At 38.8% G+C, this 26,699-nt stretch overlaps 1 protein-coding gene across 1 annotated transcript in view; it reads left to right on the plus strand.

Moving 5' to 3' along the window:
- The window catches only part of LOC149251672 (uncharacterized), a 209,048-nt gene extending 184,624 nt beyond the window's left edge, over positions 1 to 24,424 (plus strand). Inside the window, exon 6 of the mRNA XM_089453963.1 lies at positions 24,297 to 24,424. Within this exon, the coding sequence (XP_089310089.1) occupies positions 24,297 to 24,424 (128 nt within the window). The remainder of the gene's footprint in view (positions 1 to 24,296) is intronic.
- Positions 24,425 to 26,699: the final 2,275 nt, after the last annotated feature.

Raw genomic sequence — 26,699 nt, forward strand, 5'->3', positions numbered from 1 at the left:
ATGGTAATGTTAAATTCTTAAAGTAAAAGTGACATTTTCTTTAATTTTCATTTTCATCCTTTTACTTAAATTTTTAACATTACCATGAAATGACTCAGGATGTTTGAGAGTGGTTTCGTCCTCATTGGATTTCATATGGAGAAAGTAGAATTTTAGATTTCATTCAAAATCCAGCAGACTTATCAGTTTTTCAGGATTTCAGGATTGGGGGATTGCAATGTTTCCATTGAATTTTGTCATGTAGTAGGGTATGGAACTCATATTTAATCAAGAGTACCAATCCCTCTATGTACCTTGATGTTAGTGACATTGGTTGTCGAACTCCTCTATCATGACCCTTCTAAAAATGTACGCATCACTCAAACAAAATCTTGACTTGACATGCTATGCTTTTTCTATCTTATGTTAATGCTTAGAGGGTGATATTAATGACAAAGATCCCTATACAGATACAAAGGTAATGACAAAGATACCTCTGGATATTAATGCTTGGAGGGTGATATTAATGACAAAGATCCTGATTTTGCAACAAGACTAAAAAATTAGACATTTCTCGTGGCGGCAAGAGGCCCAAGCATAAGAAATAGATAATAGATTTACTTCTCTTTTCTAGTTTCTAGTAGCTTTTATAACTATTGACTCTTTCATATTTATTATGATATTTTTTTAAACAATATATGACAATTTAAGTTCGAAGTTGGCAATTATAACTCATTAGTAATGAATTATGAATATGATGCTTCATGAAAGTTGAAAGTTGTTTCATTTCATTTCATTTTATAACATTTTATTTCATGTTAGATATTATTTGTTGTAATGGTTACACTTAGCTTACAAGTACAACTTTGGTGATCAATGATGATAAATGTTATATATTGAATTTTGAAAGCTTGAAACTTTAAGATTGATGAATCATGAGACTCAATATGTTGTATGTTACTATGTTACTAACTTGCGGACGTGGTTGATGAAGATTATAACTTCTAGATGATTGTTGTTATATGGTTCAATCTATGCTTTTTTATGTTTTTTATATCTAATTCATCATTCTACATGTTTTTGTTGACATATATGTATCAAAAATTAAAAAATATATATATTTTTAAAAAATCGCTCCGGGATTCGCTCCCAAACCGGGAGCTTCTGAAAATGGTCGCTCCCGCTCCCGCTTCCGCTCCCGCTCCCCGCTTCCGCTCCCGCTCCCAAGTAACATTGCATCTAGTGAACATAATTGTGCAATTACACCTCGTTGTTCTTTTTTAGAAGCTTTGTCATACCGTTAGAGCTTATTATCTTTCCTGGCTTCCCTGCAATACCCCTTAAATCAACTTCCTTTCCTTCGACATAAAATTTCATGAAAAGTTCTTGAAAGTTAAAAGCTATTGTACCCAAGGATTGTAGCCATTGGACTCCTAGTACAACATCAACACTTCCCATTGGAATGGAAAGCATTGGGCTATTCACTACATATTCTCCCATGGATAGCTTGATATTATGGCACTTTCCAGAATAATTTATCGTTCCTCCATTTGCAACTATCACTTGACACTCTGGTGCTGGATATAGGAAGCAATTTAATTCTTTTGCTATCTTACAATGAATAAAATTGTGGGTACTTCCTGAATCAATCAACACTATTACCTTTTTCTTCTTGATATGTCCTTCTATTTTGATGGTTTGAGGAGTGCTAATTCCAGCCAATGCATTACAAGATATGGTCAGATTCATTTCTTCTTTATTTAGGCTTTGTTCCTAGAGTATATCCTCTTCTTTTGACCTTTCTTGTTGCTTCTCTTCTTCCTCTTCACAATCTATGTAGAATAATTTCTTCTCAGCACACTTATGACCTTTAGTGTATTTGCTATCACAACTGTAACAAAGCCCTTTTGCTCTTTTTTCTTCCAATTGTTGTGGTGTCAACCTTATAGGTTGTGGAAGGCTAGGGGAAACAACACTTCCATCTTTATAGTTGTGAGTGGTAGGCTTCTTGGTTGCCATAATTTTGTTTTCCATTTTTCTTGTTAACCTGAATGCCTTTTCTAATGAATCAGGTTCCCAAAGGCGAACATCATGTTGGATATTATCCTTTAAAGTCCCTATGAACACATCAATCCTATGCTTCTCTGAAATATTTTTGCCCTTATGTTCAATTTTTGGAACTCCTAAATGTGCTTTATCATTGAACCCTTTTGTTTGAGACTTATCAATTGGCTAAAAAAAATGTTGCTTTTTGTATCTTCATAATGTGCTGTCATTTCTTCCGTAAAAATTGCCCAAGTGATAATTTGTTTACGAGAGCAAAGCCATTGATACCATACAAACTGATTTGGTTTCAAATATAAAGTTGCAATACATACCTTTTGTGTGTTTTGCACATTATTGAGATCAAAAAATTGCTCCATCTGTAGTATCCATGTTCCGGGATCCTTGCCATCAAACTTCCTCATGTCGATTTTTGGAATATGGTGGGTCTTCGGTCCAACATTAGAGTCTATGAACTCATGATTAACATTTCTTTTGTTCTTATCATGAATTTCCTTTACTACCCTTTCACCATTAGTGACCATTTCTTGAAGCAACTTATTCTAATTTATCTTCAATTCTTCCATCTTATCATCCATGCCATCCATTTTAGCATCCACACCATTCATCTTAGCTTCCATGCCATCCATCCTAGCTTCTACGTCTTTCCTTAAACAATCCATCTTAGCTTCTACGCCTTTCTTTAAACCATCCATCTTAGTTTCTACATCTTTCTTTAAACCATCCATCTTAGATTCTGTTACTTTTTGTGCAAGTGACATTTGTTGCATTTGGTCTCCTAATTTTGATATATCATGTTGCATTTCTTCCTCTTCTTCATGAGTCATGCTATAACTTTTAGTTTGCTTACTAGGTGTTTGCATTTTCTTTCCTCGGGACATCAATTACTGATAATAATGCTTTACTATGCCTTTTGAATTTCCTTCAAACTAATTTTTCAAACCAAGCTTATGCAAAAATTTAAAAAAAACTACACACCTTTTTTCACTTTGTAGGAACTCGATATTGAATCTGATGTATCTCTGTCATTTCGGATCATCCAGTTCTGAAATTGCGACCTGCAGTAGCCCTTTGTGTCCTCTTTCCAATGCCACCGGTCTGATTGAATTTAGATTCTTCAAGGCAGAGTTGTGCACAATCTCCCAAGATGACCTGATTATAGACCTTTCCAGAAGAGCGGAATTGTATAAAGTGCCACATGTCACTGTTTTGACCTTAGTATCTGAAAAATATACACAGGAAACTACAGTCCATCCTCTTTTTGTAACTTACGAAATTTCAATCTGATGCTCGAAACAAAAGTTATGACGATTTTCCCAAGGTCACGTGTTTGGTAGGTAATTCAGGAGTTTGCAAAAAGGCCAACTTCCTCAGATGATATCTCCGCAAATATAGTGCGAAAAGATTTGAAATTCGGACCTGAGGTTTAGCGCGGTTTTGTCTCAAATGGAATTTTTGTTTCACTTCTGAAACATCGCAGAAAAAAATTTATAGCGAAAATGCCACGATGACCTATTTGGAGCAGCGAAACCCTAGAATCCAAAGCTCTGATACCAAATGTTATGAAACCAGTTCACAAAAAGATAGAAAAGATAGTTGAACGCCTTAGAATTCAGCCTCTTCGAGGGGGCAACCTTCTTTACATTACACAAATGAATAATTCTTGAATGATTCAAATGACAAAACCTCCTTTCTATATATAGGAGTCTACGGGGTCACAATATGACCAAGCCAACCTAACAATAATAATATAAAGGCACAAAAATAACAATAGAGGGATTCTATGGAGCACAATAATAACAATATGGAGACAATAGGGGCACAATAATAACAATAAGGGATACAACGATGATAGTAATGGGGAGATCACTAATATTATAGGGACCTAACATTATTATTATTATTATTTATTTGATGTTTAAACTTTATATATTTATATATGTGTTCATTACATTAGCTATGCATTGAACATGTTTTCTCCTTGTCATTTTATGGAAGAGCTAATGTTTTTGTTCTAGCTTGTACTGCCTTCTCATGATTCTCTATTCTTGAAGCTATGATGGTTGAAAACAGTGTGGAAAAAGTCCCGAAAAAATCGGGATTAATTCCTAAAAATGCGATTTTTTGGCCTAAACGATTATATCGGCCGACTTTTTGACGATTTTTTAAAAAACGAAAAAATCGCGATATAATTGAATTAATCCCGATTTAATCGGGAGTCGATTGAAAAAATCGTTTGCATTATAAAATTTATGGCCGCGGGCATAAAAAGCCGGAAATCGTTCATTTTAATTTTTCACTGTGTTTTGGCTTGTTCCGGATCCGCGCTGTGGAGAATCGAGGGTTTCAACTTTAAGTTTTCGGTGTGCATTTGCAAGTTGCAACGTTGCCAACTTGCCATTGCATTAAGAGTCAAGACTCAAGAGGAGCCCGCAAGCCTCAAGGTATGCTCAGAGCCTCAGACCATACGCTGTTAAAACTTAAAAGTTACGTATATTATGATTAATATATAATATATATTTCATATTACATATATGGCTATGCGCAATGCGCATTGCGGCCCTGCGGGCAGCGGAAAGCCATGGCCCATTATCCAAATAACAACGTATATGTATTGTGTACACTGTATATTATATAACTGTTCAGTGTTCACTATTAACAACTTATGAGTTATGACCATTGTAAGATACGGTGATACCCTCCTCGAGATATATTAAATAGTAAATACCCAATAAATTTTCCAAAGTTTTGTGTAATCTGTCTCAGACTCCAGAGAACTTTCATCGAACAGTTTGAGTGAGGTAGGCTGTAGGTATGTTTTTGTTTGTTTGCTAAAAGAGATACATATGTTTTTGTTTATTTTCTCAAAGAGATACATACACAGAATAAAAGTTATGCCAATAAGCTCAACCCAGAAATGCATATATAGTTATATTAAGTTATTAACTCAGAAATATATTGTTTACAATCCAATCTCCCACTGTGAAAGAACAATCTGATTATAATGAAAACACACAATCCTTCATTCAGCTTGATAACAAGAGTTACAATACACAGAAGTTATTAGGAACCTGGTGTTAACTCAGCAATGCAGACTCTAGCATATCAGTCCCCTTTTGGTGAAGGATATCAGTCCCACTTGAAGAATGCTAGCTCAGAAATTGAGCCCACAGTGTTAACATATAATAATAAATATATATGGCTTAAGTGTTCACTGTTCGAACTTCGGTGGGTCTAAAAATTTAAAAAATTAAAAATTAAAATTACTGTAAATTTGTAATTTAAATTTTAAATTTATTAATTTGTTTCTAAATTCTGAGTGCAATACAAATTACTAATTATATTTTGCTGATTTGAATTTGTTTCAATTTTTTTTGTGCCCAGGTTTAAACTTTAAATTCCAGCTCAAAGTTTAAAACAAAATGCCGAGGATTTTGGATTCTATGTGGGAGTTTGGTGAGCCTGATGCTACACCCGAAACTGGGGGGGTCAATAGAATGTATTTGACTTGCAAGTTGTGTGGCAAGCATATGTCAAGAAGCATCAATAGATTAAAATTCCATTTGGGGCAAATTCTGGGGCAAAATGTTGAACTTTGCAAAAACACAACTCCAGAAATCATCCGACGGGCCATTCAATCATTGATGGATAAAGAGGAGGGAAAAGACACCAGGGCAGCAATAACAAAACAACTTGTAGGGGGCTCAAGAGTGGGGGGAATTGAGAGTGGCAGTGCTTCTACAGCAGCATCACCTTCCTCACCCATGGGTACTCATCCTTCTATCTCATCTTTTTTTGTTCCTAGAACAACAACTGGTTCACAACCTGGGATCAGATCATCAATGAAAAAAAGGAAAAGGCAGAAGCTGACAAGTTGGTCAGTAGGTGTCTTCTATGGAGTGATGTTCTTTTCAACATTGCCAAGACAAACCCATTCTACCAGCCTATGTTTGATGCTGTTGCTGTCGTTGGCCCGGGGTACAAAGCCCCCACCTTTGCAGAATTGAGAGGGCCTCTTCTTCAAGATGAAAAGACTGAGTGCACTGCTAGATTGGCAGAGTTTAGGGCATCATGGGAGCACACTGGATGCACAGTCATGTCAGATGGTTGGACTGACCAGAAGGGTAGGACCCTTCTTAACTTCTTGGTTAGTTGTCCCAAGGGGACAATGTTTATGAAATTTGTTGATGCATCTGCACACATTAAAGATGCACGTTTATTATGTGAGTTGTTGGACATCTTCATTCAGGAAGTAGGCCCAAGCAATGTTGTCCAAGTCATAACGGACAACGCTGCAAATTATGTTGCAGCTGGCAAGATGCTTATGGAGAGGTATCCTAACTTGTTTTGGACACCTTGTGCTGCTCATTGCATTGACTTGATGTTGGAGGATATAGGTAAAATTTCTACTGTGAGGGATATTGTTGAATCATCCAAGAGCATAACAAAATTTATTTATAATCATTCATCTGTGCTTAGCTTGATGAGAAAATTCACCAACAACAAAGAGTTGGTGCGGCCTGCCATTACACGATTTGCCACTACTTTCATATCTCTTCAGTCTTTGTTGAATTCTATGTGGGAGGTGAAGAGCATGTTTCTCTCAGTGGATTGGCGTTCTTTAGCTATTAGCCGCAAACCGGAGGGAGAGGGCATATGCAGACTAGTTTCATATGATCAGAGCTTTTGGGCAGGAGTAGAGGAGGTGTGTGCCATTTCAGAATCTTTGGTAAAGGTTCTTCAGTTGGTTGATGGAGAGAAGCCCGCAATGGGCTACTTGTATGAGGCCATGGATAGGGCCAAAGAAGCCATCCATGCTTATTATGCAGATAAGGGAGACGAGGGGTTAGAGAAACAACAGGTCATATGGAGAGTGATTGATCAGCGATGGAACAATACCCTCCATCGCCCCATTCATGCTGCAGGTGTCTACCTCAACCTTGCATTTTCTTATGCTTGTGGTTTCAGATTTGATGCCGAGGTGATGGATGGATTCTTCACTTGTGTCGAGAGGATGGTGTCATCTGAGCAAGAACGTGAGGAGATTTCTAAAGAAATGGAGGTCTATAGGATGGGAGGTGGCACATTTGGTTTTAACATGGCTATTAAGAATAGGACGACCAAATGCCAGGTAAGCTTCAGTTTGTTTCAAACTTTCAAGTTTAAAATTTCAATGTTTTTGTTTTATGTTTCTCATTTTTCTTTTAACTTGTAGATGCTTGGTGGACAAGCTATGGTGCCAGAGTACCCCATCTCCAAAATCTTGCCATTCGAGTGCTCAGCCAAACATGCAGTTCCTCTGGGTGTGAGTGCAATTGGAGTGTATTTGACAAAATACACTCCAAAAAGAGGAACAGGTAAAAACTAAAAAGATTTCAAATTAAATTTTTTGAATTCGTTTGATTAATTTTAATATTTAAATTTTCTAAGTACTAATTTACAATCTATGACCCTAATACAGATTGGATTCCCAACGCCTCAATGACATGGTCTACGTCTACTACAATCTTCGATTGTGGGTGAGATAGCTTCAGAAACCTACTGATGTGGAAGCCATCTCATTGGACAATATTGATACCACCGCTACATGGAGAGTCGAGACTGAGAGGCCGATCTTGGACACGATCCCGGATTGGTTAGGTGTGGATCTAGAGGATGTAGCAATTGCAGAGGAGGGAGAGCCAGAGATAGAGGAGGAGGAGGCGGAGCAACATCAGGGTCAGGAGGCAGTAGCAGAGTTGGATGAGGATGCTGAGGAGGAGGTGACACCATCTAGGGTGGGCAGCAGTAGCGACAACGTAGCACAGAGGCCACCTCTTCCATCGGCTTCTAGAGGACGATTGAGTCCATTTCATTTTGTATCCCCAGGGGCAGGGTCTTCCTCCTCTAGAGGAAAAGGCAAAGCCATTCCCTATTCCCGTAAAAGGGGAAGAGGATCTCGTGACTGATTAGTGATTACTTGATGACTTTTAGATGACTCATGATGTACATTTATTATATTTTTTGTTGATATTTTGACTCTTGAGAGTTGAGACTCAGACAGGACTCAAAATTCAGGAGTTGATTCACTATTTTGATATGTGATGTAGCACAAGACTTCATATACATATTATATATTAGCTTTCTTTACATGTTTATGTGGAAATGCATTTATTTGATGTTGTGGATACTTTAGATGTTAAAAAAAAAAAAAAAAAAGAATAATTTTGTGTTTTTTTAATTTTGCCGACTTTTTCGAAAAACTCCTGACTTTGCCGAGTTTTTCAACTTTTGGACCCTTGCCGAATTAATCCTGACTTCGACTTTTTCCACATTGGTTGAAAATTCAAGATGATATGAGTTACAAACCATTGAGCATCACTATTTTATTTTGAAAGGGTCAGACCACACTAATTCAGTTTTCTACAGAATTGTGTGGCTATGACTTTTCTGATTAAGGGATGATAAGATTCCACACTTGAGCTTCTTTTCAATATAATAATATTTTTATTGAGCTTCTCATATTGATTTTGTCTCTTGTTAATTTGTTGAATTAATTGGTGACTTTTATAATTTGGATGATGATAAGGAATCCTTGTATCTTGTCTCTTATTTTTGGAAACATCATCTTTTGATACTTTTGATGATATATTAATTGATAAGATTTCATTTGGATTTGTATTGGTTCCTTTCTCCAAGGTTTGGATTTTTACATATGATTACTTATTTATCTCAATGGGGTCAGTCGTTGTATCTTTATTGATCACTGATTCCTTACTGCTAAGTTGCTTCAATGTTTCTTATTGCGACTTCTTTTCACTTTTTTAACTTATTAACCTATTTGATTAAGTTCTGAGTATGATTTTTAGAGCGAGAAATTTCCTTGTTTTTATTACAGACAACCTTGTCAATTTCTTTTACATATTTTGTATTGACTTCTGATCATTCTTAAGGATCGCCTTTGAGACATCTTTAAGGTGTTTTGATGAGGGAGCAACTGAATTTTATTTTTTATTTTTTATTTTAAAACCAGAATGAGAATCTATATTAAATAAAAATCTGTATTTGGAGCACAACAATTACATCAAAGTACATCATAATAGAGAGACTGCTTGCTGGTTGGCTTAAATAAAAAGAATCTTCTGGCCAAACTAAAACTTCAAAATGCTAGCTTGAAACTACATCGGAACTAGACAATCGGAAAGTGAAAAGTTTCCACAAAACTCCGAAAATCATACGAACTTTAAATTCCACTACTTGAACATAATGAGAAAAGGAAAAAACATCCAGGGCAAAATCCATTCCTATATGTATAACTGGTCCAATTTAGATTTGTGACAGGGGGCTGAGGAGAGCTGGCAGAAGTGCTTGCCAAGGAAGGTTCTGAACGATATTGTCCCATAAAAAGCTGGAGTTCTTCCAATTGCTGATGATTGGCAGAGATTTCATTCTCTGACTTCTGTATCAAAGTGTGGTGTTCTATCAGGATTTCCATGGGAGATGTAAGACTGGAGACCAACTGATTGTGATTCAATTGGAGGGCAAGAATCTCTTCCTGCATTTTTTGCAGCTGTTGCTGCAGAGGATCATATTGTGCTCCTGAACCACCTTCTAACTTCATGTTTTCGTGGCTGTGACCGTCTTTTCCTGATTTCAGTGCTAGGCTCGTCCTGAACAACTTGTTTGATGTATCATTTCTATAGTACCTTAACCCTATTTTTCAAACCTTAAGGAACCTTTTCAGTGCCCTAATGTTGTTGGAACACAATCTTAGATATAGTAGTACATTGCCTAAACTCTTGAGTAATGAGGAATCTCAATCAGCAATTACTTCCATCTAGCTGTTCCCTTGCTGATATCTCAAGTGAATGATACGTTTTAGCATTCTTTATAGCTGTGGGTTGTTTCCCAATGAAGCTTTTGATATCCATATCATTTGTCAATCTCTATGTATCTAAAGTAAACGCTGACAACAGATTTTTGAATTGTCATTGTAATTACTTACATGACATTAGCAGATTTTCAGGTTCAAAAGTAATTTTATTAACGGGGTATATAACTACATAATCCTAGCCTTCTAGAATCAACCATTCCATTTTATTATAGCTCCAATACCATAGCGCCACTAGAAAGTGCTCTGCATTATTGAACATTTCGACTTATATTCCGTGTTTCATTCAGCGTTTATTGTGAAGGATTTGTAAATTCACTCAACTGTCTCTGCGGCCATTTATAATAATACAATCACATTACTTTCCTTCAAGTTAGATCAGCAAAATATCAAAAGCAGCTGAAAAATGATACAAAATCCTATTAGTCACAAACGATATTTCTCATGTGACAGGGATAGCACCATTCTGCAAGATATACTCCGATCAATAATGTGTGTAGTAGTAATGGTGTTGCTATTGCAAATCATCCAACAGAACTTTGCAGATTGAAATTTGCACAACCTGGTCTAAGCAACATTAACTCTGCACTCCAACTAAATACACTACCAATGCCCTTTAATTAAGCTATTTTTTTGAGAAAATCAAGAAACAAGAGTTTGATTTCACTTACAGAGCCATGTAGACAGTAATAAGCTATACATTGACACTCCTTCAAGATATCCCTTCGAATTTAAATCCTTTAGTATCAACTTTAACAACCCATAACATAGTTTTGAAACTGATCTTTTATCTGTGGTATATGCTTTCATTCCTACTTATTTAACGCTAAACATAGGTATAACTGTTAGATGTGGAAGTCCAAGGATGTCATTTGGCAAGTCTTGTAACAATTGGAATCCAAGTTTTGAGTATTCTACAAGACCTAGATTTAGAGGAAGTAGTGAATGAATAATAACATTGAAAGAAGGCAGGAACCACAATATTTGAGGTGTCAAATTAGAATATATATATATATATATATATATATATATATAAAATCTAGGATATGCATAATTATGTTATAACATATTATTAGAAAACTATATAAAAACTAATGAATTGAACAAGAATAATTCTTCATTCAAATCAATTATTCTAAAGATATGTTGAACATAATGATATAGTATATACAAATACCTTTAAAACTAATAAAGTGACAAATAACACCTCTATATTACAACTATACCTTTGATGTTAACAATTATCTTATGCTTTAAAATTATAATCACTAAAATATCTTCACACAAATGCTTTAATAGTAAAGTAAATAGTTGAAATAATGTCCTAGATAATTTTACTAAAAGGAATTTATGTCCCTTCATAGAAAACAACATGAATGAAAGAACTCTAATTTTAATATTATCTCTCTTTTAAGGTCTGAATATATTAACTTTACATGTTAATATAATAAATTTCTACTTTAAAATACATTTACCATAGATTAAAGTAGCCGCATGATATATAAGGTTTTTTTTTAATACAAATTACATTTCTTTAATAAATTTATAATTTAACAAAAATATATATATATTACGAAATTATATTAATATAATTTGAAGCATAATACAATATTTTATATATCAAATCAATATTGAAATCAAGATAAGCACTTCTCATCGTTCCTCCACATTTTTTTGGGGTATCTCATCACTGCCATACGTCAACGGATATTTGTTCCATGGACTAGACAAAAGAAGAAAATTGAAGTGCGTCTCGGCTTTCGCTCCACAGGTCGATACTGTCTGGGCCTTGATGACACATGACCCGTGTTAACTTGATATAATGTAGAGGGCGGCCACAAAATTTTCTTCTGGTTACATAGTATGAATAGAGATCGAATAGTATGGAGGATGGCGAGTGGGTCTGTGTAGGTGGGTAGGGCCACATTTATGGAACAGGCATACGGAATGGCGGCGTCAGTCACAAACTCAAACGCGGCAGAAGGTTTAGCTGCCTACCAGGGATTCTGTAGTGTTCGGTGGTTGTTTTTTTGTGCTTATTCATTTCATTGTATTTATTATTATGGTTGTCAGGAGTAATTTTTCCAAAGAGATGTGTTCACTTGGGGTTGATTTAGGGCTTGGGCAGCTCATGTTTTTTTTCCCATAAGGAAAATATCGTAACTTCTATTAATGGAGAAATTACATTTTACAGATGCAGTTGCATTCAAGATTGTGGAACGGTTACCGTCTGGTATGGAGTCCTAACAGCTAATGCTGTAATATGCCTGTATAGGACTTTCACATTCCGGCTCTGCGCAGAGAGCCCAGCAGTTTCTGGTACAACTACAAAAATGTTGTACAAAAAAATATAACAGCTGATCATGTAAGCTACAAAATAACATAGATTATGTGTGGGACCAAACCCAGACCTATGGTATATCGTGAAATGGTCTGTGGTAGTATTGATGGGATGATCCATCAATGTCCTCTTGAATTAGCCAGCCGTCCCTTTGAATTTGAGTTGCTGCTTTGGAAAGCTGGTCCGCCTCAGTGTTCTGTTCCCTGTATATGTGGCTGCAGTTGAAGGATTCAAATGATGCTATCAGCCTTTTTGTCTCTAGGAGAATGTGGCTCAGAGAGTATGTATGGCAGTGTGCTGTATCGTTCAACCAATTGCAGACAATTTGTGAATCTCCGAATAACTGAAGATGGCTGCAATGTTTCTGTATGGCAAAGTGGATGATATGCTTTGCTGTACATAATTCAGCAAAGTTGTTGGTACCACGACCCAGATTTATCTGAATTTTATAGAAATGGGTATCGCTGAGATAAAGGAGCGCTCCTCCACCACAGCCTATTTCTTGTGCAGAGCCGTCGAAAAAAGCCCAGGGCTTCGATTTATCCAGGTTGATTTGTCTGAAGGTACGCGTGGTATTTTTTGGTACAGCTGTGGGAAGTAAATCAAAATCTGCTATAGTTTGTCTCAGAATGACAGGCCACTGTGGCTCCCTGTTTTGAAAAATAACCTGGTTTCGGGCAATCCATATAGCCCAGCAAACAAGTAAGGGCATGTTGACAGATTTGCCTGTGTGGGATCGACACCAATCGCTCCATGTATCCATGAGATTCTGTCCCTGCCAGGTCTTGAGGGATGGATAATGTGTAACGATGCTCTGCCAAAATGCTAATGTGGCCTGACAAAAGAGGAACAAATGTGCAGTGCTTTCCTCACCTGAACGGCACAAATGACATCTGAACGGCCCGTGGAATGCACGCTTCATGAGGTTGGTACCAGTTGGTATTTTATCAGCAAGGATGTTCCACATAAGGAGGCGAGTACGGGGAGCCGCGTCCAATTTCCAGAGCGTTTTCCAAACAGGGAGAATAATCGTGGGCTTATATGGCTCCATTAGAGTAATATATCCCAGCTTGGGCAAATAGGTGCCATGGGGTGCGATTGCCTAGATCAATTCGTCGTGGCCTTCAGTTAGTCGAATATGGGCCTGCGACAGAGCATCGGTATAATCACGCCATACTAAATGCCATTGATCAGGTAATTCTAATGAACGGGGAGAAGCCCACGCTTGATGCAGGAGGGTGGTGTTCGCCCTGTCCCCAATTTGCCTGATATGTGAGCTGCCATTGGCATGGAGGTGCGCTAATAGCTCGTTTGGTAACCTGTGCGAATTACCGCACCCGACCCACGGATCCACTCCGATCCTGACACTGTTACCCTCTTTGATGCGCCAAGTGATTCCATCCCTCAACAGCGGCAACGAATGGAGGACTGCTTTCCAGATATTTGAAGTATTTCTGCCCGGGATGTGTTGTAGACGTAACCAGTCCATGAGGTGCATTGGTTTAATGTATTTTGCCTGAGCGACTCGAGCCCATAGGCTGTCCGTGGTCAAGAGGCACCACCCAAGTTTGGCAGCCAACACCTTTGCAAAGTAATCGAGGTTTTTAATGCCCCAACCTCTCCAGTGCTTGGGTTTTGCTATGGTAGCCCAATTCACCCAGGCAAAATGCTTCCCTGTATGATGCCCATTCCATAAAAATTTTGCACATATGGTTTGTAATCTGTTCAGGATGCCCTGAGGTATCCATGCCAAGGTCATCCAGTATACAGGGGTGGCCTCAATGACTGCTTTGATAAGAGTCAATCTACCGGCTCTGGAAAGATATCGGTGATACCAAACCTGTAATCTTTTCTCCACCTTCGCTATTAACCACGACCAATCTGCAATCCGATAGCCAACAGGTTTTAATCTGTACCCCAGGTATTTGATGCGTTCAAATAATGATAAAGAGATGAAGGGGAAGCACTGAAGAGCAAAGGTATATTCATGTTGTGAGCAGCCAACCACCGTAATTGTGGATTTGGTCTCATTGATCTGCATGCCTGTGGCCTGTTGAAAGAGAGCAAAAATGTTCTGGAGAGTTGTGGTGTCACCTGTGCAACCATTAAGAAAGATGAGTATGTCATCGACAAACAAGAGGTGCGTAAGATGAAAATTCTCTGAGATGTTGATGCCATTGAGTTGATTCCTGTCTCGGGCAGATATGATAAGCCGACTCAAACCTTCCATGATGAGGAGGAAAAGAAGCGGTGATAATGGGCATCCTTGCCTGAGCCCTCGTTCAGAGGTAAAGAAGGATGTGGCTTCACCATTAAGAAGAATGCTGTAGGGCACATCAGAGATGCAGCCCATTATCCATTTTGTGTAGCTATAGGGAAAGCCGAGATGAGTCAGGAGAAGCCTGATGAAGAGCCAGTTGGCTCTATCGAATGCTTTTGACAGGTCAACCTTTAAAATCAGGCCCTTTTGTTTTTTTGTATGGAGAGTATGTAGGAGCTCTTGTGCGGTGGCGATGGCCTCATGAATCTGCCGATGATGGAGGAAAGCAAACTGTTCAGGGGATATGTGGCGAGATAAAATGGGCTTAAGACGATTGGCGATGATCTTAGCGATGATTTTGTATAGGCAGTTGCAGAGGGAGATGGGGCGGAAGTCGTTGTAGGATGAAGGGAGATTGGCTTTCGGGATGAGAGCGATGAAGGTGGATTTAATAGCTGATGAAATCCTGCCAGATCTTCTACTTTGCTCAATAATATTGAGGAGATCATTGCCCAGCAGATCGAGGAATGCAATGTAGAATTCGATGGTCCAGCCATCAGGACCGGGGCTTCTATCCTTCTTGAACCACTTAATGGTGGATTCTAGCTCCTCCATGGTGACTGCCTTAGTGAGCTCCTCTGTATCATCTTGAAGGACATATCTGGGAAAATGCTCTGCCACTCGCATGATCTCCAGGATGTTTGCCACACTGGGGGCCTTATAAATGCCTTTAAAGTGATTGATCGCTAAGCTGGCCAGGTTCCTTTGAGATGTAATTGACTGATTTTGTTCATCCTTGAGCTCCCAAATAGAATTGATAGCTTTTCGACCATTGGCGAACTTGTGATAGAAAGTGGTATTAGCATCTCCCTCGTTAAGCCAAATGGCCCTGCTGCGCAGCCGCCAGCTTTCCTCTCTGCATTTCAGAATCTGTGTGCGCTCGGTAACGAGGGAATTGTACTGTTCTTTGCTTCCTGTAGTAGTGTAGATGCCATCAGTAGAGATCTCATATGCTGCAATGGCTTTTTCAGCTTCTTTTAAAGTGTGATCGTCTCGGACCCGCTTCTGGTGTGTCCATTGCTTGGATAAGCGCTTTAATTCAGCTAGTTTCCTCACAAATCCGGCCGAGAGCTCCTCCTGATCACGAATTGGATTGTTTTGCCAATATTCGGTGACCAAGTGTATATAGGAGGGATCCTTTAACCAAGTAGAATTGAATTTAAAAGAGCTCTTGATTTTGTCATAGAAGTCAACTGTCTCTAGTAAGATAGGGCGATGATCGGAGATGCTGCCGGAGCCGACCCACTGCCTAGTGCGCGGGAGATGGTTATAGAGGGTTTCTTTAAGCAGGAACCTGTCTAATCTTCTAGCCAAGCTCTGATTCCCACTTCTGTTATTCGTCCAGGTGTGCTGTAGTCTGGCAGAGGGTATGTCTACCCAGTGATGCTCCTCCAACAGGTTGGATATGGTGTCCGAGAAAGGGTCTGTCAGGGCAGAGTGACCCCATGACTCACACTGACCCATTGTGAAGTTTAAGTCGCCACCAAGCATAATATTGTCCTCCTTCAATAGGTCAGATTCAAGTAGCGCACTCCAGAAGGGAGCCCTGCTAGAACATGGACCATAAACGTTGACAATACGCAGGTTCATTTCCATGGAGAGAACATAGATGTCCAGGCCTATGAAGCCCCTGCCGCCCCAAATGTTACAGATCTTGATGGCTTTGTTGAGGATCCCAATAGCTAATCCGCCCGATCTCCCTGATGCGTCAATAGCATGAAATGTCCAGTATGGCATCCAAGATTTGAAGGACTGGATGAGAGTGTCTGCAGGACAGAGGGTCTCTTGTAGTAGTATGATATCTGGTTGAGATATGGAGAGCAATCTCCTGAGCGCTAATTTTTTGGGGGAACTAGCAAACCCCCTGCAGTTGAAAGAGAGTACCTTCATGAGGGAAGAGGGACAGGGCCATGCTTTGCTCTAAGGGCCCAGGGGATGGTTTGTTGTCGCCCAATGGCAACTTCAGCGTCGGCAGTGTGTCTGGCTTTAGAAATACGCGATGGTCGACCACGAGATTGCTTAAAAGGAGCTGATATAATGTCAAGGCCGAAAGCATCGCCGCCTCTGTCTTTAGATCTGGATCTGAGGGCATATCGAGGGGAAATTGGGGGGGATGGAGCAAGGGAGGCGGATATGGATGGAGTGATCAAGGAGGGCGAACTTGGGGGAAAAGCGGGAGCCAGAGGCGGAATGGGGCAATGGAGGGAGGGAGGGGGAACCCCCGAAAGAGGGTTAGATCCATGAGGGCAAGGGTTCAGATGCGGAGCAGTATCTACAGAGGGAGATGTATGAACCGGAGGGGAGGAGGGATGAGGGATCGATGAAATATCACCCATCTGCTGAGGAAACTCTTGCGCTTGGTCAGGCAATGGACAAGAAGTGGGATCAATAGCGCAGCCTGGAGGGTCATGTGTACCATCAGTAGCCTGGTTATGCTCCGTTGAAGGCGCCTCCGATCCTTGCAGATCAGGGAAGTGAGGGGGAAGTTCAGTAGCCTCATCCTGTGGTCGCTGCTTACCCTTGTGAAGGAGAGGGCAGTCCCGGTATAGATGTCCAACTTGGTGACATCGGCGACATCTATACGGGATCCCTTCGTAATCAATAATCTGTTTACGCGCCAAGTCCCGCCAGTGAATAGTAATGTGTTCTTGAAGGCCACCCCTGGTGTCCAGATTGATGAGAAGACGAGCATAAGTCATCACACCTGTATGGAGGAAGGATCGATCATAATCCAAGTAAGAGCCCAATGCATTCCCAATTCTTCTGAAGATGTCTTCAGACCAATACTGTATAGGGAGGCCTGGGAGCCGAATCCATATAGGCCCAATGCCGATCAGCTCCGATTCGGGGTCAAACATGGGAGTCCAACGTTTAAGGAGGACTGGGGCATGTTGAAAATGCCAATGAGCAGATAAGACCCAGTCTGTGTGTTCGGCAAGGACAAATTTTATTGCAAACCATCCTCTAGCTAATATCTGTACTAAGGGGGGATCCCTCAGATGGTGTCCCCAAATATCAGATATCCAGGCCTTCAATCGAGAAACCGAGTATTTCCGACCCCTTATTCGGCCCACCAAGACTTTGTCGGAATGATCCATTATCTCACCCCACTGGACATCCTCCTCAAGTCTGAGAAATACTTCCTCTGCTTTGGATTTAAAACATCTGTTATTCCTTTCTGGCTTAGGATCCAGAGGTGAACTCCGCGCTCGATGCGGAGGCGAGGGGGCTCCTGAGCCAGAAGGAGGGACAAAGGAGGATGTGGGGATAGCGAGGCCGCCGGAAGAGCAAAACGGATCAGAGGGAGAAGGTTGACTAGGGTGACCTCCATGGAGGGGATCTGAAGACAGTGAAACGGAGGAAGTAATGGGAAGTGGTTCAGTATAAGCGAGATCCGGGACTGAAGTAGAGAAGGAAGGGGGGTGAGGGAAAGGGGGAGCGCATTCCCCCTCAGATCCGAGGGTCGCCGGAGAAAAGAGGTCATGCCGGGAAGGTGTAAGGATCGGATGAGTTGCCGGACGAGAGAGCGATGGATCCCCAATAGAAAAAGAAGCCTGGTTATACATACCTCGTAAAGCATTTGGGGTACGCCAGATAGGTACGCCTTCCAGAGGGTCGGCAGTGTAATCTACAGCTTCATAATCTCCCATGAGAACAGCAGGTTCCAGTGACAGTAGAGCAGAGAGCAGGTGTCAGGGGACTGTAGTTACAGGACGAGATCGTCCACCAGAAGTAAGGGCAGATGCGTCCAGTTGGTGGCGGGTCAGGGATATCTCGCAGGCTCAGAAACCTGCAGAAAATGTCAAACCCTAGCTAGCCATATCCATCGTCATCGATGCCCCTGCGCTCCATCGCTCCAGCCTCCGTTGAGAGAATATCACTTATGTAGCTCCCAACGAATTTTAACTTATCTGAGCTTGTTTATGAACTCTTGGGCAGCTCATGTTGAAACGCAAGGTGGTCCTTTATTTAACACGTTGCATAATTGACATTTAACTGCATTACAAGGTCGTTGGATTGTACCATTATGGAACATATACAAAATTGCGATCAATACAGATTACTCTTGGTTTATATTTACAGAGATACTACCTTGGAGCTCTTCAACAAAATAGGTCGGTCACATTTGTCCATCGAAGTTTTGTTCCTCCATGGAAAAGGCATTCAGAAGTTTGCCATGAATTTTTTTTTTTTTTATCAATCAATAATTCATTTCATCAATGCCACTTTAATTCACAAGATGCGAATCCAAGTAACACATTCCTAATCACTGAGCTAACCTATCAGCAAACTCCGAGGACACCCAACAGAAAGGTCAAATTGTGGTTCTGAGAGTAAACAAAATAATGTCTCTTGGAGAAGCTCTGGAAAATGGCGGGATGTGTGCTGAGGGCCTAATGGACAAAAGGAAATAGCGCTCCGGAGCCACTGCATGCGGGCATACTCCGTTGCAAGCTATTCACATATTTGGCAATGCAATATTTTTGGCCAAACAACGACCGTGGAAAGGTCGACTTTTATCTACTTCATAGGTTGTGGCTTCCATAATAAATGGAGGAATAACGACACTGTATTGTACTTTCATATTTTGCTATTATATCTTACTTCTGTTTTTATTTTATTTATCTTATTTGCTTTGTTGTTTGGGAATGGAATCTTGTGGTCTTGTCAGGACAGTATTAGCAGAATATGAAGGGGCTATGCTGGGAGTATTATCTGCTTTTCTTTATGGGCGAAGGGGTCAAATAAGAGTGAGGGTGATAATTCCCTCTCTCCCTTCTGGGCTTATTCAAGCACTTTATTATTTGGAATTGTCTTGACATATTATGTAAATGCATTTGTTGAGGATAGATTACACCTGATTGCTTCTTCTCCAAAGCATCTCATGGTGACTGCAGCTGTATTATTGTTCTTGAGGTGTTTTACAGAACATACTTCTCTCTTTTAGGCTTTCTGATATGCTCATCTATTCTGGGGCTAGGGATGTTTGGAGACGAGATGAAGATTACGTTGGAGAAGGTTTTCCAATCTTAAATACAGATTCACATTCTGGTCAAAATTATCAGTTTTAACAAGGAGGAAAAGAATAGAAAGGAAAATTTGCCTGCAACCTAAATTTAATTTGTGGATGCTTAAGCAAAGCTACAGAGATTAGTGACTTCTGGGGCCTCTAAGATCCCAAGGGTTTGAAAACTAGCTCTGATACCAAATGTAAGGACTGTTAGTTAAGATTCAACTAGATGGACAAATTTCTTGTAAAATTATATCAAATTAATTCTATCAAATTAAATGCAATTGCGTACTTGATTCTCCCATCTGATGTTGGTTCACGTTGCTCTGAGTTTTCTGATTCCGTTACCAAACCAACTGATTCCTCCCTGCCTATTTGGGATCAACCTCTGTGGTTCCTAGATCTAGAGGACTTCGAAATGAAAGTCCACTGACCCCCATGCCCAAAACTCCAAGAACAGCTCAAAGATTTCCAATTTTCAGTTCCAAAATCTAGCCCCTGGCTCATCCCTCAAATAGATTTATTTTTTGTTCCCATTCTCTATATTTTCCCCCGAAACTGATTTTTCTTCCCCCCTCTCCTTTTCATGCTCCTCTTCCGTCTTTATGTATCAATTCTTGGTGGTCACCGCTCCCTACATGGTGACACCTTCCTTTGTAACGTGTAACTCTATTTGTCCAAAGCTACACAGATATTGACATGTGTATATGATTTACCTTTAGGATTTCTTTATTAGTTTTATATAAATGCCCTTTTGATATTAATTTCATATTTTGATAATTTATTAATATTATGAGATATATAAATATATAACCATATTTATAATTAACTTAAATTTTACATTTATTTCCTTATAACCATATTTACTTTATACTTTTAAATTTATATCCTTGAAATTATTTAGGGTATTTTCTCCTTAATTATGGTGCATTAAGCAATATGTTTGGTGATGGGTGAGGGTGTAATTTCTATCTGAAGCAGTGTCGTGATATTCAACATTTATAGTTAATTTAAAATATATATAATAGTGCAGTACATGCAATACATGCATATGTAGCTATCATATGCATGCATCGTATGCATGCTAATATTCTTGTGCTCTCTATATTAAAGATGGGTCATTACAAAGAAGACTCACTCAAGGAAGGTCTATCTCTAGACAAGAATCATAGTAAGAGAACTAAGTGTTGGAAGAAGGAGGACGAAGTGCCGGGGAAAAATGTGCAGAAAGAAGGAAGGACTTGACTTGTGCTTGGAGAATACTCTTCTCAGAGGTTTAGGGTTTGGCATTGGTCAATAGAAGCTTCAATAAGAGAAATTGATGAAAGGGTTTTCCCCTCAAGAGAAGAGAGGTTTTGGCCTTGACAGAGAGCCAACATGTTGTGTTCTTGTTTTTATGTTTTGGTAGCAGTTTGATGAAGTACACACATATGCATTAATAATAATAAGAAGAAGATTAAGCTAACAAGAAAAGTAAAAAGACTCCACAAATTGTTATCAAGTAACGAAGAATCACACTACACCACCTTGCCCTAGATTCTTCAACACAGATGTCCCCCCATCTGGGGTGCGTGGGGTGGGAGGGGTGCATGCACCCGACCTTGGGTGACGTGTCCCCATGGAACACTATTTAAACTGAAACACTCCACTGTAGATGATTGCCTTACTCTAAGGAACATGATAAAGAAAGCATGGGACAGCAAAGATGAGGATTTGTGGTGTTGCTTTGTGGACTTCTAAAAGGCATTTTACATGGTCCCAAAAGAGAAACTGTGAGAAGGGCTCTTGGAACTAGGAGTCCTCGATGAATGGAGAGCATGGATGTACAGACTATATGACCAGGTCAAAGCCACAGCTTTAGCTGTGATATTGGGGTTAAACAGGGTTTCCCTATCTCCCCCATGCTATTAGAAAGCTGGATTGATGAGAAAGGAGGAGTGCACACAGAAGGTATAATTATTAAAATTTTATTAGATGCAGTTGATGTCATCATAGTGGCAATATTGCTATGCGGACTTGAAGTGCATTTGGAGGCACCTGAAAAATTTAAATTCATGAACTAGAACTACAAATAAGTCTCTACACTCCACTGCTCAAAGAAATGGATATGGTACTAGGTGTGGAATGGTTGATGCAGTTGGGAAGTTATACCACGAAAGTTGAAGAACAATTCATGGAGTTTAATTGGCAAGGTCAACACTATAAATTATATGGTGTTGAAGGTTTCACGAAGGTTTCACTCTCGAGAAGAATCAGTTACAATTAAAAAAGAGGGCAAAAAACACAATCAAACATAGAGGAATGGAAGCAAGGATAACATATTGTCAGCAAGTAAAAAGATTTCACGTTAAACAATCAGGTCAAAAGACTTAAGAGTATCATGCAAATGATACGCAGGAGTTTTACCAACACATAAGGCACGACTGGGGTTAAACCCCTAAAAACAGATAAACTTCATTCCACCATAGAAACATGCTCAACTAGAGAGAGTCCAATTTATTATGCTCTGAGGACAATGCATTCCTTAAGAGGACGACAATGTTATAAACATAATAATACTAGAAATATAATAAATAATAATAAAAATAAAACGAAATTTAATGAAAGGTCAAAGGGAGCATACCCCTACACCTCGTGAGCAGTCAATGCTTATAAGTAGACTGCCACGAGGCTCAATGCATCGTCATTCTTATCATTCTATCAATCAATATATTTTGTATTTGCAGAATATTCTGTCTTTGAACAGGCACTATTTCCTACAGTATGATATTTTATTATACTATAAATAAAATTATGTTGTGAAAATATGTATATGGACAAACCTAATGGCAAACCTTACCTGAACCGCTTTAGGAAATTTGGATTCGAACTAAATTTCATCATTGTGGAACTCAAACTCAAATCTGAACCATGTGACTTAACTGTACTAGCGAATTGAAAAAGCCAGACCTGAGACTTGACATGCCATATGGAAGCCAAACTTGAGACCACTCTTTGTGGACATCATTTATTTTCTTCCTTGCAACTTTCTTTTAGTTTAATTAGTTATCTTCGCCAATTCTTTAAAGTATGATCCTTTTAAAATTTTAGCAAGCCTTTTTAATAATAAAACATCTGAAATAAATAACTTGCCTTGCTCACATTCACAGGAACTCTATGTTGGAATCACAAGCATGTCCTCCACACTCTAATCTTCACATGTTCCAATACCATGTAAATAATTAAAAATGCAAATACACGGGAGGTGTGGAGTTTAACAGTTTATTGGATTGTTATTGGAGTGATCACCCTATATTCTACACACTTGGTTGTTTGTGATATCTAAATAACTACCATCACTAATGGTGCTTTATTAATCTAGTTGGTCACTTAACATAATGTAGCACCTATTAGTAATTACACATTTAAGTAATTCTATTAAACTTTCGGCTGCTAGTGTTGTAGTGTTAATACCCTGACATTCTTCGCTATTAGCTTACTAATATTTACTTATTTTCCTGGGTTAGAAAAGTTGTCCAGTTTCAAATGATCTATCATGTGGTTGTTTTTCCAGCAAGTACATCACGGAAATATACTTTTTTATGTTGCTATGTTTTTAATTCTACGATCCTTTTTGTTTTGAATTTTACATGTTTTTAGAATTATTGATGAAGGTAAAAATCTTTTGTTTCTGTTGTTGAGTTTATTGATGATTATTTATCTCTCCATAGTCTGGCAGCTTTGATGATATTTGAATAACTGCATGATAACCTGCCTAGAGCATTATTGGCATCAGTTCTTGTCCAAACAAAGGAATGAACTAAAATTCATCTCTGAGGTGGACATTTATAATGGTGTATGATGCAACACCCTAAAATTTATCTGTTCAATGCTTTTAACTCTCATTAATGTAAAAACTAAAACTACAATGAAGTAAAATTCTTGTTAGGTTCTATCCTAAGAACGAATCACATCAATACTTTTTCCTTCCCGAGTAGCATTCTCTTTTTCTTCAAATGATTATTTTATGCTTTTCAGTCTCTTTCTAAAATGACATCGTCTCATTCAGTTCTGTTATGTACAATTATGTAGGTTGCTAATCATGCTTGATTGAATTTCTTAGCTGATCAAATAATTGTTGATTGGATTTATTATGTGATTTCCATAGGTGGGATTCAGCTAAATATCCTATTGAGTAAACTCCACAAATTGTGATAACGCGGGAAAATGCCTAGTTAAGTTGCAAACTGACTTAGCAAATGCATAGGCAGAAAACAATTTGTGGTGTCAAGGCTGAATGAAATTAAAACAGTGGGAACTATTTTAAGAAGTTCTGAATATAATTTTAAAGTTACCCAAATTAATTTCTCATCATCTGAAATGTTACTGTTTCGATGATTAGTCTGCACTAAGTCCAAAATGTGCTACTTTCAATTACATCTCAAACTAGTTAGTTCAAAGTTGCATATGCTATCTACAATCTGAGTTTTGGTGGGTTTTCCAGTATCATATTTTCCCATATTGTATTAATGTGCATCTTTTCCTGGCAGGGGTAATTGTCCACCATCTCTTTGAATTATGATTCTGGATTCTTCATTAATAAGATAACATAACTGTACAGGTGTCTAAAATGTTTGGGAATATAGGACTTGTGAAGCATACAAGAAATAGTTTCTTATTGCAGGATGCAATAGTTTGGAAGGTTGTTAAGAATGCCATCTTTGTATGCCAGGTTTAGATGTGGTCCGTACGGATAGGACACTGAAGTTCTATGAGAATTCAAGCAATTTAGCAAAACTTTGGGATATTCTGGCAGTATATGCATGGATGGACAAAGACATTGGTTACTGTCAAGGTTAGCACGTACTGGGGACCTTTTCAATTCTTAATTAGGTGGACTACTTGTATAGTACAGTTTATGTTTGTCCTATGTTGTTTTTATTCCCAGCGGTCATATATCAAGTTTAGAATTGTTCATACTCTTTACACTTTGGTGCCTGCAATTTTAACTTTTCTATAGTATCATGAACATTTTTAATTGTTATCTCATAATGATATTATTTCCTTTTTGTTTATGATGGTGATTGTTAATGATGGTTTTATGATCTAGGAAGTTGACAGTGAATGAATGGAGATGGCTTATTATATTATTTTGATCAGAACAATATGACAGGATTACTTTTTTAATGAATATAAATGTGTAAGCATATGGCATAAAAACCTGCTACTTTATCCTTAGTTTGAAAACAAATCTATACACAAAATATGTCCTAAAGCTATAGCTGTTACAGGCCAAGCAAATGCAATGTTCCACCAAGTTTTGGAGATGTAGAAACATGGGGACATGTGGAGGGACTCTAATGAACATATTTATTCATTAGGGGGGTCACCTCCCTCCCCCCAAGGGGTAACAACTTCCAAAGGCACCATTGCAGGGGTGTTGTTCTGCTGATTGGCATGAGCTCTTATGCTCATAAGCTCCAGACTCAAACATTTCTCTCAGTTTCTCCTTCAGATATGAGATTGTGCTAGCTCAGGCATGGCATATCAGATCTCTTCCTTCACACCTCAGATGACGGATTGTACTTATGAATGGTATTCTATGCTTCATTGGTATTGCATGCTTTGGTTTGATACTTAGACATGGTGATATAACCTCCAAGTTATGTAAGTGGTAAACATTGAAATGAGATCTGTTACCTGCCAGATGTACCTAGTAGAGATAGGAAGAAGAACATCAAAGTTTCACAAGGCACCAGTAAAATTTTCAAGATCGGAAGTCATGGAGGGCAATTTTGCCCCTTCTTCTTTCTTCTTTCTGTATGCAAATTCTGTACCCCATGGGGGAATTGTAAAAAATGTCACTAGCATGATGAACTTGCGTAAAAGACTTAGCCCATGGGACTTGGTTATTAAGGAAGTTGCTCCAAAGTGTTTTTTTTTATTTAATTATTTATTTTTTCTTTTAAGGACAAATAATTAATTGAGTTTTTTCACTCACATCCTCCAAAGCTGGAGCGTGTCTTAATAACTAGGCCTTGAGGGTGTTTTCTAAGTCTAGGCTCAGCGTATATTACGATGCTAGGCATTATCTTGAGTTATGCGGAATTGCACTAGGTTTTTATAGGATTTTTTAATAATTAAAAATTTCTTACAGAACGGGAATTGTAATTAAAATTTATGTAACACATAAAAAGTGGTACTAGGAAGTTTTGTATGGCATGTAGGTACTCATTTTCATGCTTAGAGTACCACCATTACCTTAATACCCACTTTTGGGTGGAAACTATTAATTTTTCCTCAAGAAAAATCACTTTTACTCAAAAAACTGAGGAAAAATACGTAAAAATCAGGATATTAAATAACTGGGAACATGTCTCTAGTCAAATTGAGGGTCTCAACCAGTTGATAATGAGTTGATTATGAGTTAAAAGGAATTAACTCACAGTTTTCCACTTATCTCTTGTCTCATTGAAGCTCATGAGTTTGGAGGCCGAGTTAAACTCCCAAAGAGGCTGAGTTAGGCAAAGTCAAGATGCCGAGTTGGAGGACAAGTGGGATGACAGTTAGTTGGGTCGAGTTGGAGTTCAGTTGAGCGAAAAGTTGAGTGGTGATGTGGTAGAGTTCATTCGTCTTGAATAACATTCCCTCTCTTGTCGACTCACACTTGGGATTTATGCATCCCCACTTGGAGCTGCGTGTGCACACATGGAGGATATGCATACCCTCTTGGAACTCGCTCCCCCTCCTTGGGATCTTCACCTTCTTGGGTTTCATGTCTTCTTCTTGGGATATCTTCCCTCATTTCTTATAAATCAAAGTGCTCCCCTCTTGTGCAAGCTAGTGTGCAAGAGTTGGAGTTCTTGGGGAAGCTCTGCGACTATTGTATTGTTCTATCATTTGTCAATAATAAAAGCCCTTGGAGGCTACGTGGTATGTTGATCTTGTGTGGTTGCTTGGATCCGAATTGAGATATAATTGTTTATGTTGCATTGCTTGGAAATTCTCTGTTATGATATGCCTTTGAAGGGGTGTTGTCACCCAATAGGAATAGGCTATTCAAAGTTGGTTATTTGATTAGTCTATTTTCTTTCTAACATTTTGGAATCCTAGACCATATGTGCTTCTATGTTGA

This window comes from Pinus tabuliformis, chromosome 7 (assembly GCF_031772625.1).
Source record: "Pinus tabuliformis cultivar Carrire ecotype Pingquan chromosome 7, CPIR1, whole genome shotgun sequence".
NCBI lineage: Eukaryota > Viridiplantae > Streptophyta > Pinopsida > Pinales > Pinaceae > Pinus > Pinus tabuliformis.